Source organism: Schistocerca americana, chromosome X, assembly GCF_021461395.2.
Source record: "Schistocerca americana isolate TAMUIC-IGC-003095 chromosome X, iqSchAmer2.1, whole genome shotgun sequence".
NCBI classification, from domain to species: domain Eukaryota; kingdom Metazoa; phylum Arthropoda; class Insecta; order Orthoptera; family Acrididae; genus Schistocerca; species Schistocerca americana.
In genome coordinates, this window is record NC_060130.1 from 990828245 (window position 1) to 990843983 (window position 15739).

At 39.2% G+C, this 15739-nt stretch overlaps 1 protein-coding gene across 1 annotated transcript in view; it reads right to left on the reverse strand.

Annotated features, from left to right (window-relative positions):
* Nucleotides 1-9184, reverse strand: part of LOC124555125 (cysteine-rich with EGF-like domain protein 2) — an 83820-nt gene extending 74636 nt beyond the window's left edge. The window contains exons 1-2 of the mRNA XM_047128929.1: nucleotides 9033-9184; nucleotides 22-170 (exon numbers count right to left, since the gene is read on the reverse strand). Coding sequence (XP_046984885.1) covers nucleotides 22-159 — 138 coding nt within the window. The 5' untranslated portion in view covers nucleotides 160-170; nucleotides 9033-9184. The remainder of the gene's footprint in view (nucleotides 1-21; nucleotides 171-9032) is intronic.
* Nucleotides 9185-15739: the final 6555 nt, after the last annotated feature.

A 15739-nucleotide genomic window follows, 5' to 3' on the forward strand; every position in this document is an offset into this window, starting at 1 on the left:
AAGTAGTGTTACACTATTTACCTTCTTGAATGATGCAACAAGACCTCGGCATGCTTGGCATGGAGGTAGTTTTAGAGAATGTAATTTGTCAACTTTGTCATCCGATACTGCATACAACAAGTGGGTTACCAACATTAATAAAACTGCCTTGCGATACATTTCTGCTTGACCTGAAACGAGAAAAATACAGTAAACAATGCCTCTTCTGTTACAGTAGACTCAATTTATTACACCTGCATCTGAAATCTCATTGTTTCTACAATATCTGTATTACAGGCCCTAAATTTCACTTTCCTTAATAACTACAGCAATTATATTCACATTTACTACTGTGGATATAATTACTGTCCTGACATCACAATTTACTAATGTGGAAACAATTTTTTATTCCACTGCATGTTCAGAAAGCTTGTTATCGTGTTCACAATTTAAGTCTTCACTGCAAGAAAGTAAATAAAGAAACAGAATAAAAAAAGGCTGAGTACATAATCTCTCTGCTAAAACTTCTAACTGCTAATTAACGACCCATTTTGAAGACTTGGTTGTGTAACAAAACTAATGTACTGCATATTTTCCAGTCACTGACAATTTTAAGTTTCGCACTTTCTATGCCTGCTAATGTGTGAAATGCCGAGCACTCTCCTCATGATTTCAACATCAAGCATATCCACCTTGGATGTTGCTTCTTGGTAATGACTATTTACTGACCAACTTGGAGCTGTATATTATATACACAAAAAACATGTCAAGGTTCAAATATTTTCAAGGACTTAAAAGTCCTGTTGGCAGCATGAAAAGTAACAGTGTTCACTGTAAACAGGTCTCTATTCTTAGGCCATATCTGTATTAGCCAAGTAGTAGCAGCAGCAGAGAAGCAAACCAGGTACTTACAAGGGAACCTCCCCATCGCACCCCCCTCAGATTTAGTTATAAGTTGGCACAGTGGATAGGCCTTGAAAAACTAAACACAGATCAATCAAGAAAACAGGAAGAAGTTGTGTGGAACTATGAAAAAAATAAGCAAAATATACAAACTGAATAGTCCACGGGCAAGATAGGAAACATCAAGGATAGTCTGAGCTCAGGAGCTCCGTGGTCCTGTGGTTAGCGTGAGCAGCTGCGCTTATAGTAAAGCCATCTAGTATTTAAGCACTGAGTATTTGGCCAAGGGCAGGCAACTACAATGCATTAACACAGCAGTTCTGACTTCTGAGCGAGAGAGAGAGAGAGAGAGAGAGAGAGAGAGAATGTGATCTCTGGGCCATTTTCTGTACCACCACTTTCCATTTGCTATCCTGAAAAACTGAGTCTGCATACCTCCATAATGAGTGAGATGTTCAGCTCAGAACGAGGAAGAGGTGTTAGTATTGTGCTATGCATAGCTTGGGGGTAAGTATTTCTAGAAAAGAAAAAAAAGAAGGAAAAAAACAGTGAACGTGTTATGTGGAATGTTGGATATTTTATAATCATTATTATTATTATTATTATTATTTCTTTCCTTTCTCAGACATTATGTCCGATTAAAAACGGAAAGTGACGCGGACCTTGATCAAGAGTGACTTCCTTTTAACTGTACGGTATATGTTACATTGCATTTAGGAACTTTCAGGTAATTGAATATGTATCAATAATTAGAGACTTCTGTAGTTGTATATATATGTTTGGCTGTAGCTGTATTGCGTTGATGTACTGGTGGATATCGTGTGGTATGACTCCTGTAGTTGATAGTATCATTGGTATAATGTCAACTTTATCCTGATGCCACATGTCCTTGACTTCCTCAGCCAGTTGGATGTATTTTTCAATTTTCTTCTCCTGTTATCTTCTGTATGTTTGTTGTATTGGTTATGGATTTTTCGATTAGTTGTGTTAATTTCTTCTTTTTATTGGTGAGTATGATGTCAGGTTTGTTATGTGGTGTTGTTTTATCTGTTATAATGCTTCTGTTCCAGTATAATTTGTATTCATCATTCTCCAGTACATTTTGTGGTGCATACTTGTATGTGGGAACGTGTTGTTTTATTAGTTTATGTTGTATGGCAAGTTGTTGATGTATTATTTTTGCTACATTGTCATGTCTTCTGGTGTATTCTGTATTTGCTAGTATTGTACATCCGCTTGTCATGTGATCTACTGTTTCTATTTGTTGTTTGCAAAGTCTGCATTTATCTGTTGTGGTATTGGGATCTTTAATAATATACTTGCTGTAATATCTGGTGTTTATTGTTTGATCCTGTAATGCAATCATGAATCCTTCCATCTCACTGTCTATATTGCCTTTTCTTAGCCATGTGTTGGATGCGTCTTGATCGATGTGTGGCTGTGTTAGATGATACGAGTGCTTGCCATGTAGTGTTTTCTTTTTCCAATTTACTTTCTTCATATCTGTTGATGTTATTTGATCTAAAGGGTTGTAGAAGTGGTTATGAAATTGCAATGGTGTAGCCAATGTATTTATATGAGTGATTCCCTTGTGTATTTTGCTAGTTTCTGCTTGTTCTATAAAGAATTTTCTTAAATTGTCTACCTGTCCATAATGTATGTTTTTTATGTTGATAAATCCCCTTCCTCCTTCCTTTCTGCTAAATGTGAATCTTTCTGTTGCTGAATGTATGTGATGTATTCTATATTTGTGGCATTGTGATCGTGTAAGTTTATTGAGTGCTTCTAGGTCTGTGTCACTCCATTTCACTACTCCAAATGAGAAGGTAAATATTGGTATAGCATAAGTATTTATAGCTTTTGTCTTGTTTCTTGCTGTCAATTCCGTTTTCAGTATTTTTGTTAGTCTTTGTCTATATTTTTCTTTTAGTTCTTCTCTAATATTTGTATTATCTATTCCTATTTTTTGTCTGTATCCTATATATTTATAGGCATCTGTTTTTTCCATCGCTTCTATGCAGTCGCTGTGGTTATCCAATAAGTAATCTTCTTGTTTAGTGTGTTTTCCATTAACTATGCTGTTTTTCTTACATTTGTCTGTTCCAAAAGCCATATTCATATCATTGCTGAATACTTCTGTTATCTTTAGTAATTGGCTGAGTTCTTGATTTGTTGCTGCCAGTAGTTTTAGATCATCCATGTATAGCAAATGTGTGATTTTGTGTTGGTACGTTCCAGTAATATTATATCCATAATTTGTATTATTTGGCATGTTGGATGGTGGGTTCAGAGCAAGGCAGAACCAGAAAGGACTTAATGAGTCTCCTTGGTATATTCCATGCTTAATCTGTATTGGCTGTAATGTGATATTATTTGAATTCGTTTGGATATTAAGTGTGGTTTTCCAATTTTTCATTACTATGTTTAGAAACTGCATCAATTTAGGATCTACTTTGTATATTTCCAATATTTGTAGTAACCATGAGTGGGGTACACTATCAAAAGCTTTTTGTTAATCAATGCATGCATAGTGTAGCGACCTTCGTTTAGTTTTAGCTTGATATGTCACCTCTGCATCTATTATCAGTTGCTCTTTACATCCTCGTGCTCCTTTACAGCAGCCTTTTTGTTCTTCATTTATAATTTTGTTCTGTGTTGTATGTGTCATTAATTTGTGTGTAACGACTGAAGTTATAATTTTGTATATTGGTGGTAGGCATGTTATGGGCCGATATTTTGCTGGGTTTGCTGTCTCTGCTTGATCTTTAGGTTTCAGATAAGTTATTCCTTGTGCAAGTGTATCAGGAACTGTGTATGGGTCTGCAATGTAACTGTTAAATAATGTAGTTCGATGTGAATTTGTTCAGGTGAACAGAAATTTGCTATTTTATCTTTTCCAGGGGCTTTCCAATTGTGCGTAGAATTAATTGCTCGGGTGACTTCATGTTGCAAAGGTCCCGAGTTCAAGTCTCAGTCCAGCACACAGTTTTAATCTGCCAGGAAGTTTCATATCAGCGCACACTCCGCTGTAGAGAAATTTCATTCTAGAAACATCCCCCAGGCTGTGGCTAAGCCATGTCTCCGCTATATCCTTTCTTCCAGGAGTGCTAGTTCTGTAAGGTTCGCAGGAGAGCTTCTGTGAAGTTTGGAAGGTAGGAGACGAGGTACTGGCGGAATTAAAGCTGTGAGGACGGGGCGTGAGTGGTGTTTGGGTAGCTCAGTCGGTAGAGCGCTTGCCCGCGGTAGGCAAAGGTCCCGAGTTCGAGTCTCGGTCCGGCACACAGTTTTAATCTGCCAGGAAGTTTCAATGTTGTGCATACTTGTGATCAGTATCCAGTTGTGTTGGTTCCTAAATTTGTTGCTTGGTAATAACAGAACATGAGGTGTCGGCTAACTTCATCTGAGCATCTCATCCTCTGTCTTTGTTTTCCTTCTAGAGTGGTTGCAGGATGCATATCCTGCAAAACATCTCTATTCGGATATAAACCATTTTCTGTGTGTCTAGTAGTGTTGTTACCATTGTGGACGGGCATAGGGTTCAAGCATCGTCCCCGACCATGACAAAGCTTGTCCGAGGCTCCATTAGTTCTGTCCTAAACCAACTAATCACACTAAAAGGGGGGTTAGCCCTATTAGTGGTTTGTTCTTTTCGTCGCCTTTTACAATTGGCAGAACATATCAGAGGCCTATTCTTTTCCCGGGCCTCCACGGGGTTTATTATTATTATTTTATTATTTGTATAACATTTTTTAACAAACCCCTACTCTGTTTTAACTAAGTAACCCTTCAATGTATAAAATGTATTGCATAACAGGTACTTTTTAGCTGCCTTTTTAAATAAGTGTATTATTGCAATTTCTTTAATCTCTTTTGGTAATTTATTACACAGTTTTATTCCTTGGTAGAAAATGCTGTTTTGAGTTTTTTGTTAATTTTTTCTTGGTAAATGTAAGATGAGTCTATCTCTTGTTGCATGGTTATGGACAGAGCTGTTGTGCAGTAATTACCAACATTATTTTTGATGTGTACGACTGACAGGTAAATGTATTCACATGGAGCAGTTAAAAGAATTCCATACCTACGAATTGAGTGCACATATGAACAATATGTAACTAAAAGACACTGTATGTTACACACTGATGATAGGATTCTAAGGGCATAACATGCTGATTACATTCTGTTTGCAAGTACCCTTGTGTGTTCACACCACTTCAACTGAAAATCAATATTCATTCCTAGAAATTTTGCATTTGTTACACAGTCTATACAGGTGCCATCTACATTCAATTTAATATTGCCATTTTTCCACTTCAAACTGAAATTCATGGCATTAGTTTTCTTTATGTTCAATGTCACTTTATTACTTATTGACCAAACAAAAGCTTCCTTGAGAGTTTCATTTTGCTTTCTCGGCAAGTTCTCCTCGTTTTCTCAGTGACTATAATATTGCTGTCATCAGCAAAGAGGAATTTTTCACCATGAGTAACACTACTGGGGAAGTCATTGATGTATATCAGGAACAGCATTGGTCCTAATATGCTACCTCGCGGAATCCCTATATTAATGTATTTTGGTTCTGATAAGTGTTTCACTAAATGTTTGGATCTATTTGAAGTACGTGTTATCTCTACTCTTTGTACCCAATCTGCTAGGTATGATTCCTAATGCTTCTAATTTATTTAATAGAATCTTTTGGTCAACTGTATCAAACGCCTTAGATAGATCCAAAAATATGCCTGTGACACACTCATCTTTATCAAGATCATCAACTACAACTTTTGTGAATTCTACTATGGCTGACTCCGTATCTTTGGTACTTCGGAAACCAAACTGTGATTCGCTTCAAAGATTGTACTTATTTAGGTAATTCATTAATCTGTCTTTCATAATTGCTTCTATTATTTTTGAGAAGGCTGACAGCAGGGAAATGGGCCAGTAATTTTCTGTCTTCTGCATTACCTTTCTTAAGCAAAGGTACAACTCTTGCCTGTTTTAACTGCTCTGGAAATGTCTGTGACGTGAAGGATTCATTTATTACATTTGTTAAGGGGCCTTGTATAATCCCTATGCATTGTTTCAGTAAACACATTGGAACTTCATCTAAGCCTACTGACTTTTTATTTTTTAGTTTTTGAATTGTTCATTCTCTGTGGTTGGCAGTAACATCATTGTATTTAGTGCAACATTATTTGCAGGTGTTATATTTGTTTGGGGGAATTTTTGCTGTAACTTCTCTGCAATACATGAAAAATGCTCATTTTCATAGTTTGCTATGTGCTGTGGATCATTTATTACTTTATCCCCCTCCCTTAGCAGTATGTTAGTCTGCGTTTGTTTGCCTCTCCCCGTTTCCTTTTTTATAACATCCCAGACTGCTTTGCTTTTATTCTCTGCATTATACCGCATATTAATTTGTCATTAAATGACTTTTTTGCACCAACCAGCACCTTTCTATAGATCTTTTTGTATCTATGACAGAAATTTAAGAATTCTGGATCATTGCAAATATTTTTCATGGAACTGAGGTGCTTAAGTGTTTGGGAGGACTTTATAATACTTGCTGTTATCCATCTGTTTTGCAAGATGTTGATACAGACATGCATACTTTTGGGAATGCTTTTTCAAAGTTCAATTTAAACAATGTTGAGAATTTAGAGAATTTCATATTCACATTGGTTTCCCTATACACTTCATCCCAGTTATGTTTTTCTAGTACTGATAAAAATCTTTTGTTTTGATTTCTGATAGATGTATTTTGTAGGCTTGTAGTTTAGGGAATTATTCTATGCCTGACTTTACTGTTGTTATTTGACAGAGATGGTCTGATAGTCTGAGATCTTTTACAGCTACATCACGTTTTTCCCTGTCCATATTTGGGGCCACATGGTCAATTACTGATGAAGTCGTCGTGGTAACCCTTGTTGCACTATTGACCAATAGAGAGATGCCAAAACTTTGAAGGACGTTTATGAAGGTGCTGCTGGATTCATTTATGATGTTAGTGTCCCCACAGATAATTATGTTGATATTAGTACTTGAGACTTTATCTAGAACTTCTGTTAACTTATTGAAAAAAGTGTCCACACTACCACTGGGATATCTACACACACACACACACACACACACACACACACACACACACACACACACACACACACACACACACACACACAAAAAATGATTAATTTCTTGGTGATATCAAGCCCTCTTAATTCAATAGCTGATATTTCAAAGTGTTTCTCTCCACTTAGTGTACTGAGGTCATGTCTTGATTTGAACTGTTTTCCTTTTCTGATGTAAATGCATGATCCTCCACCTCTTGTAGTTCTGCAGTACGAGTTTGCCCTTTCATACAATGATAATACTACATGTTGGATTTGTGTGTCTCTACACCAGTGCTCAGTAATACAAACTACTGTGCAGTTCAAAGATTGGAGTTAAATTTCTAACAGTTGTATTTTATTTTTTTATTGATTGCATGTTTTGATGGAGTATTGTCAAGTTTGTGAAATGCCCCTTGTTACTCTTTCCAATAGTTTGTTTTTCTTTGTGACAGTGTGTTCGAACGTGTTGAAACATGCAATCGCCATACCCAAATTGCTCTTCAATAGTGGGAAGCAGTAAGGTGCTTAAAACACCAGTGTAGGTCTGTGCTGTGATAGTGCCACATGAAACAACAAGGCATGCAAGCCGCCTCCATGAAAAACACAACCACACCATAACACCACCACCTCCGAGCATTACATATTTAAGATAATACCGTGCTTATTGTATTGGAACAAATCTTTAGCACTCTATTGTAAAAACCATCAAAACCTGGTGAGCTTCTGTTCTTGACAGAATATATAATTCTCTTAATTTCAGATGGAGAAGTCTGACAAATTCATATGATGGAACTTGGAAGTTACTTTTTTAATATACTGCAGTACTTTCCCTGTACAAGTGCTTGTCCCTATAGTTTCTGCTATATTTAAGAAATGATTTTTAAATAAATCAGTATCTGTGACTCATTTATAGGCCTTCCATTCAGTTCCTGTTCTGTGGCTGTTTATCCTGTCTCATTTCATTACGTTGCATATAGCCTAAAGTCTGTTGTTGGAAATATTTCTGATATTATGTGCATATTCCTTGATTTTTTTTAATAACCTTACTCGTTAATTTTGATTAGGCTTTCTAGAGTGCAACTGTTGCAAGACCTCTACTCTTTCTTGCCAACAGATATATTTCCCTTTTCCTTTCACAAGAAATGTTGATCCCTGTAGTGATTCATATGATTATAATTATTTTACATGGGTGTTTAGTGTCGTTTCTCATGAGCTTATGTAGAAAGATATTTTCAAATACTGATATGAAACTGTCGCTGAACAGAGTACATTTCATGTTAACATTTGGTTCACTATAAATTTCACTCCCCGCTATCCCTTGTAAACTATTCTTAAAAACCATTTGCTCTGGAGTCAACTACTTCAATTTCCAGTGAAGAGTGTCCATACTATAAGGGACAATGTTATTTATCCTAACTTTATGTCATAATCAGAAAGAGAAATTGTTTCTATGTTAGTTATTTTCTTGCTTTGACGAAGTCTCTTTCAATTTGGCACTGTATTAATTAGGATACAATTTGCAAGTTAGTAGCAAGAAAATTTACACACTTTGTATCCCTGGTGCAGCATCAACGATGAACTTTTTTTCCCCCCCACAAACATTTTTGTAAACTAATTACCCCCCAATAATGTGTTTTCAAAACTTATTTTATCAGAGTCTTTAAGTTTTTGATTTCACCAATGTGCAAGTGGACGCCCATATGGTTATAAATGATTCTATTTTGTGTATGAATGGAATAAGAAAGTTCGTCTTATAAACATCTGACGTATCTGTAAACCACATAAACGCCCACTTGAAAATTGCTTGAAGCCCATTACTTCGAGTAATTGTTAAACTACTTGTAATCTTGCTAATATGAACATCGCGAGGAAAATATTTTGTTTATTATTATTTTGCGCGTGTGAAACGATTGTTTTGTGAATTTACGAGAAGCATAGATATCGCATAACATAGAATTACCAAAAACTATTTAACCCCAAATTCTTGGCTGCCATCAGCTCTATACGTTGCCCGCACTACAAATAAAATTGTATTTCCATACTTACCGTCAGTCGTCTGCTACAATTCGAACACGTAATCCATCCATGCTACCGGCAAATCGTATTTCCAGAGTTATACTACTAACAAGTAAAACAACGAATAACATGAGAATAACGAATCGCGAGCGAACTTCCTCGACTTCCTCAAATAAGTCCCATTATGCAAGAATGATTTTGTCTGTAACTTTTTCTGCATTATAAAAATAGGAGCTGGAAAACATTTTTATAATTTTAATGGTAATATGTCATACATTACATAGTACACGAAAATTTTGTTACAACGTTTAAACAAAAAAAAGTTGGATAATGGACAGTTCACACTACAGTCAACGGTGCGGAGCGGAACGAAACAATAGGCGACGTCACTATGAGGTGGAGACTTCACACCTGTGCACTCAATACTACATTAGAGAGAATGCTATATGAGGCACAGACCATTAATAATAAATTATCTTTGGTCTGCTACTTGATGTACAGCCGTGACGCGAGACGTTGCAGTCGCCACATTAACCCAGGGCATGACCTGCTATACTAAAAAATTCAGGTACCCATTAATGGATACAATGCGACGCTGTCTAGGGTTAGTTTTGTAGTTCGCTGTTAATATTAATTTCTTGATACAGTTCTTCCTTGTAAGATCAATTTCGCAGTTACTCTGCTGTTAACAGTTGTAATTTTCGTATCGCTGCTCAGTATGGGGCCCCAAATGATAGTTCTCAAAAATCTTATTTCTGTGCAATAGATTTTTTTTTTCCTTTCATTTTTCGGATTTAATTTCCCTAATGACGACACTTCATGGCAATACAAAATGAGCAAACAACAACATGAAAATTTTGTTTACTATAACTAAGGCCCATTCACACCGCATGAATGAAAATAACACGAAGTCTAACAACATTCCCACCATGCCATTTGAGCTCAAACCAAGCGATCAATGAAAAATCAGAACTAGAAGACGAATCGAAAAGCACTGTATTGCCGCTTTGTTTTTGCAACTTTGTGATCGCAGCAAATTCAGCATGATTAGTTTCAGCGGTAATATTGGGGACGAACAAAAGATTGAAATAAGTTAAGTGAGTTGATCTTCGAAATCGCAATATATTCACACAAAAACAAAACAGGTAAATATTTAGGACAACGAAGAATATAAATGTCATTTAAGCTGTAGTCATAGGTTGCTGCCTAACTAGACTCTCTGAAATCGCAATATATTCTGAAATAAACAGCAAATATTTATGACAAGCGAGGAATAGAGGAAGCTGCCCCAAAATGGATTTGTCCCCAAAAGCAGACCCCCTGGTGTCTTGGATCGGCATTTTCCTGAACTGTTGTGAGATCAAGTCTAAACAGCCTAGGTTCTTTCGAGATACGGTTGCAACCGTTTGAACCACACAAATGCAGTCGACGCAGCCATTCTCATGTTCCCATAGTTTATGACTGGGCGAAAGCTGTTCGAGTTGCGACAAACTGAACGGTTGCTACTGGTTTCTACTGACCAGAGGAATTTCTTCTGAATCCAAAGCGTTTAATAACCATGTTTCAGACAGATCAGATTCAGAATAACTATTTCTTCAGTCTTGTAGCCTTCTTTATTGTAATTTTATTTACTTGAGGGATACGCATGTATTAATCCTGAGGTACAAAAATCACTCGAATTTCACAATCCTTTGTTACCTTCACTTCCAAATAAATTAATTTTCTGTCTTCCATACAAGGAGTGGATCACAAGAGCTGATAATTGTGGGTTACATACTACACTCCTGGAAATTGAAATAAGAACACCGTGAATTCATTGTCCCAGGAAGGGGAAACTTTATTGACACATTCCTGGGGTCAGATACATCACATGATCACACTGACAGAACCACAGGCACATAGACACAGGCAACAGAGCATGCACAATGTCGGCACTAGTACAGTGTATATCCACCTTTCGCAGCAATGCAGGCTGCTATTCTCCCATGGAGACGATCGTAGAGATGCTGGATGTAGTCCTGTGGAACGGCTTGCCATGCCATTTCCACCTGGCGCCTCAGTTGGACCAGCGTTCGTGCTGGACGTGCAGACCGCGTGAGACGACGCTTCATCCAGTCCCAAACATGCTCAATGGGGGACAGATCCGGAGATCTTGCTGGCCAGGGTAGTTGACTTACACCTTCTAGAGCACGTTGGGTGGCACGGGATACATGCGGACGTGCATTGTCCTGTTGGAACAGCAAGTTCCCTTGCCGGTCTAGGAATGGTAGAACGATGGGTTCGATGACGGTTTGGATGTACTGTGCACTATTCAGTGTCCCCTCGACGATCACCAGTGGTGTACGGCCAGTGGAGGAGATCGCTCCCCACACCATGATGCCGGGTGTTGGCCCTGTGTGCCTCGGTCGTATGCAGTCCTGATTGTGGCGCTCACCTGCACGGCGCCAAACACGCATACGACCATCATTGGCACCAAGGCAGAAGCGACTCTCATCGCTGAAGACGACACGTCTCCATTCGTCCCTCCATTCACGCCTGTCGCGACACCACTGGAGGCGGGCTGCACGATGTTGGGGCGTGAGCGGAAGACGGCCTAACGGTGTGTGGGACCGTAGCCCAGCTTCATGGAGACGGTTGCGAATGGTCCTCGCCGATACCCCAGGAGCAACAGTCTCCCTAATTTGCTGGGAAGTGGCGGTGCGGTCCCCTACGGCACTGCGTAGGATCCTACGGTCTTGGCGTGCATCCGTGCGTCGCTGCGGTCCGGTCCCAGGTCGACGGGCACGTGCACCTTCCGCCGACCACTGGCGACGACATCGATGTACTGTGGAGACCTCACGCCCCATGTGTTGAGCAATTCGGCGGTACGTCCACCCGGCCTCCCGCATGCCCACTATACGCCCTCGCTCAAAGTCCGTCAACTGCACATACGGTTCACGTCCACGCTATCGCGGCATACTACCAGTGTTAAAGACTGCGATGGAGCTCCGTATGCCACGGCAAACTGGCTGACACTGACGGCGGCGGTGCACAAATGCTGAGCAGCTAGCGCCATTCGACGGCCAACACCGCGGTTCCTGGTGTGTCCGCTGTGCCGTGCGTGTGATCATTGCTTGTACAGCCCTCTCGCAGTGTCGGGAGCAAGTATGGTGGGTCTGACACACCGGTGTCAATGTGTTCTTTTTTCCATTTCCAGGAGTGTATATGCATTGTTGTAATGACAGGCACACATTAACTTGGCTCACTCCAGGGAAAAGGTGGCATAGATAGAAATATGTATGCTATACTGATACACATATATTAGTGAAATTAAACGACATAGCAGATTCATAACCACTGGGCACATTACAGCCACTCCTTACTACTCAGCAGCGATAATTTTTCTTCAAATCTGATAATTTCTAGCATTTGTAATGATTGAGCATATACTAGACGTTGGTACTAATTATCCACAATGTATTGTCAATCAGCAACAAAATTTGTTTTACCAAAATCAATGAGAGAAGCCCATCAAATTTGTCATCATATGCATATAATCAAAATTTGTAAAACAGAACTTGATGTTGATGAGGAAAGTGGTACATGTCAGGAATAATCCAGAACCTCTTCAGTTTACATTTTGTAGCACGCCTTCTCCAAGAAGTGTCGATCACAAGTGCGAACAGAAACGTTTATGTTTACGAAATCGCGACACAGTCGCAAAAAAGCGGTCAAATATTTGTAACAAGTATGAATAAAAATATCATTGCCAGTCTCAGAATCTGTTACAAACACGAAGACGAAAAAAAAAGCTTATAGTAGGACGCAAACCTAATCCTTCAACATCATAACACACACACAGCCATCTGCTCTAAGACCACCATCTAAGGCCACCATTATCTTTCATGTTAGGACCTCTTAGAGACTGTTACAGCTGACGTGTCGTTAACTGATATTTAATTTTAAGAAATCTTACCAAAGGTGACATGTTTGTGATAATTCTTCAATGTGACAAAAAAAACATTAGTAAGGAAACGAACATAAACTTGCATGCATGTGAAACACAATGCTTTTCGATTAGTCTTCCATTCTGCCTTTTCAATGGTCGCTTGGTTAGAGCTGATACGGTGTGATGGGGATATTTCCAAACCTCATGTTATTTCGGCACTTGCATTCATACTAGATATCAGTGGAATGGTACATAATGTCAGCATTAAGTGGTGGGTGTTGGTGGGTGTCCAGACTAGAAGGAACGTCAACACGATGTCAATTCTCTTAATTCAATACCAGATGGGGAAAGTGAAGTTTTGAGACACCATCTGTGATATAAAAAGTACGAGTATAGCATCGGAATTAAGGAACTGGTAACTATAAGGTTAATGGCCAAAGCAAACTTCACAATGGATGCTCTCAGTCAATTTTGTTTAGCGAATTGATAAGAAGAGAAACAGTAATTCAGAACACTGACATTGCTAACAAAAATATATACTCATAAATACATCAAACAATATTTATAAGTAATCTTTTGTGACAGGTCATAAGCTGTAAAACATTATTATTATCTTATCAACTGTATTTTTCCCTATGTAGTAAATAACATAATAATTAACTGTATTTCTCTTGTTCAATAAAGCTGACTTTTTCAGTTAGTAATATGTTATGTAATAAAAAGTGTGTCATCAATTTACGCTCTTATTTACTGTACACACAAAATAGGCATCAGCTCTATGCAGTTATTGTAAAACCTAAACCAGTTTCACTTTTGGCTGTCTGGCTTCTCTTATATAAGAACACTCAATGGAAAAAAAATCCAAGTCGACGTGGAACATCTGCAGTTTGTCGTAAAACAAGGCAAAATTACGAAATAAACACTAATAAGACACAAAAGCGCAAAATCCAAAAAATGGTTCACATGGCTCTGAGCACTATGGGACTTAACTTCTGAGGTCATCACTCCCCTAGAACTTAGAACTACTTAAACCTAACTAACCTAAGGACATCACACACATCCATGCCTGAGGCAGTATTCGAACCTGCGACCGTAGCGGTCGCGCGGTTCTAGACTGTAGCGCCTAGAACCGCTCGTCCACTCGGGCCGGCCGCAAAATCCACAACTGTAACATTTGTAAAGGTGAAGAAAATAGATTAACTTCCGATGACAGCAAACGACACAAATTCCCCCCCCCCCCCCCTCCCCAAACTTACAAATCGATGTGAAAACTTTCTTCCGGAGAAACCTTCTCAGTTACGTACCATTCTGTTATGTACCACCCCATGTCGTCCATGCAAATGCTGTCACTTCATATGCATTCTGCAAATTTTTTGGTATGACGTTCATTTCCGTCAATTGTTAATCGGCTTTTTCTCGTCGTATTCGTAGTGAACTTTCAGGTAATACCTCTTCTGACGAGTTCTGTGATGACACTTCCTATTATTTCACGTTGAGCAGGCACTGCTATGTGTGGAACAAAAAATAAGTTCTGGCGATATTTCCGCGAAGTGCTAAGACACGTTGAACCTATAAGAGGCAAGAATGCCTTCTATGTCACAAGCAGAATTAGGGAGATGCCATACTGGATTTCGTCTTTTCACTTGAAGCCCATATTTTGGGGGTTTTCCATTATAACTTACGTCCTACGAATATACACTAAGGTGATAAAAGTCATGGGACAGGAATACACACACATACAGAGGGCGCAATATAGCATTGGCGGAGCTGTCATTTCCTACATGATTCTGACACCACAGCGCAAATTAACAGACTCTGAATGCGGAATGGTAACTGGAGCTAACAGAATGGCACATTTCGGAAACAGTTAGGGAATTTAACATTCCGAGATCCACAGTGTCAAAACTGTGCTGAGAATACCAAATATTAGGCACTTAGACAATGCTGTGGCCGACGGCCTCCACTTAACTACCAAGTGCAGCGGCGTTTTCATAGAGTTGTCAGTGCTAACAGACTAGTTGAACTGCGTGAAACAACCGCAGAAATCAGTGTGGGACATGTGACGACGTACCCGTTAGGACAGTGGGGCGAAATTTGGCATTAATAGGCTATGGCAGCAGACGACCAACGCGAGCCAGCGGCTCCTCTCCTGGGCTTAAGACCACATCGGTTGGACCATAAATAACTGTAAAATCGTGGTCTGGTCAGATGAGTTCCGATTTCAGTTAGTATGAGTTGATGGTAGTGTTCGAGTGCGACGCAGACGCCACCAAATGCCATGGAACCTGATTGTAAACAAGGGATTTTGCAAGCTGGTGGTGGCTCCATTATGGTGTGGACTGTGTTCACATGGAATTGACTGGGTTATAGACAGGAAATAGTTATGTTCGGCTTCTTGGGGGCCATTTGAAGCCATGCATGGATTTCATGTTCTCAAACAAAGATGGGTTTGACGAACGTTCTGGAAATTCAAGCTATGATTTGGTCACTCAGATTGCCCAACATGAACCCCACTAACCATTTATGGGACATAATCCAGAGGTCAATTCGTGCACAAAATCCTGCACCAGCAACACTGTCACAGTTACAGATGACTGCAGAGGTAGTATGGCTCATTATGTCTGCAGGGAACTTCTAGCGACTTGTTGAGTCCGTGCCACTTCGACCTGCTGCACTACATGGGGTAAAAGAAGGACCGACACGGTATTAGGAGGTATCCCATAACTTTTGTCACCTCAGTGTATGCTGCTTCGAAGCACCAGCACATTCAGGGTCTGTCGAAAACGCGTCGTTATTGGTACGATGCATT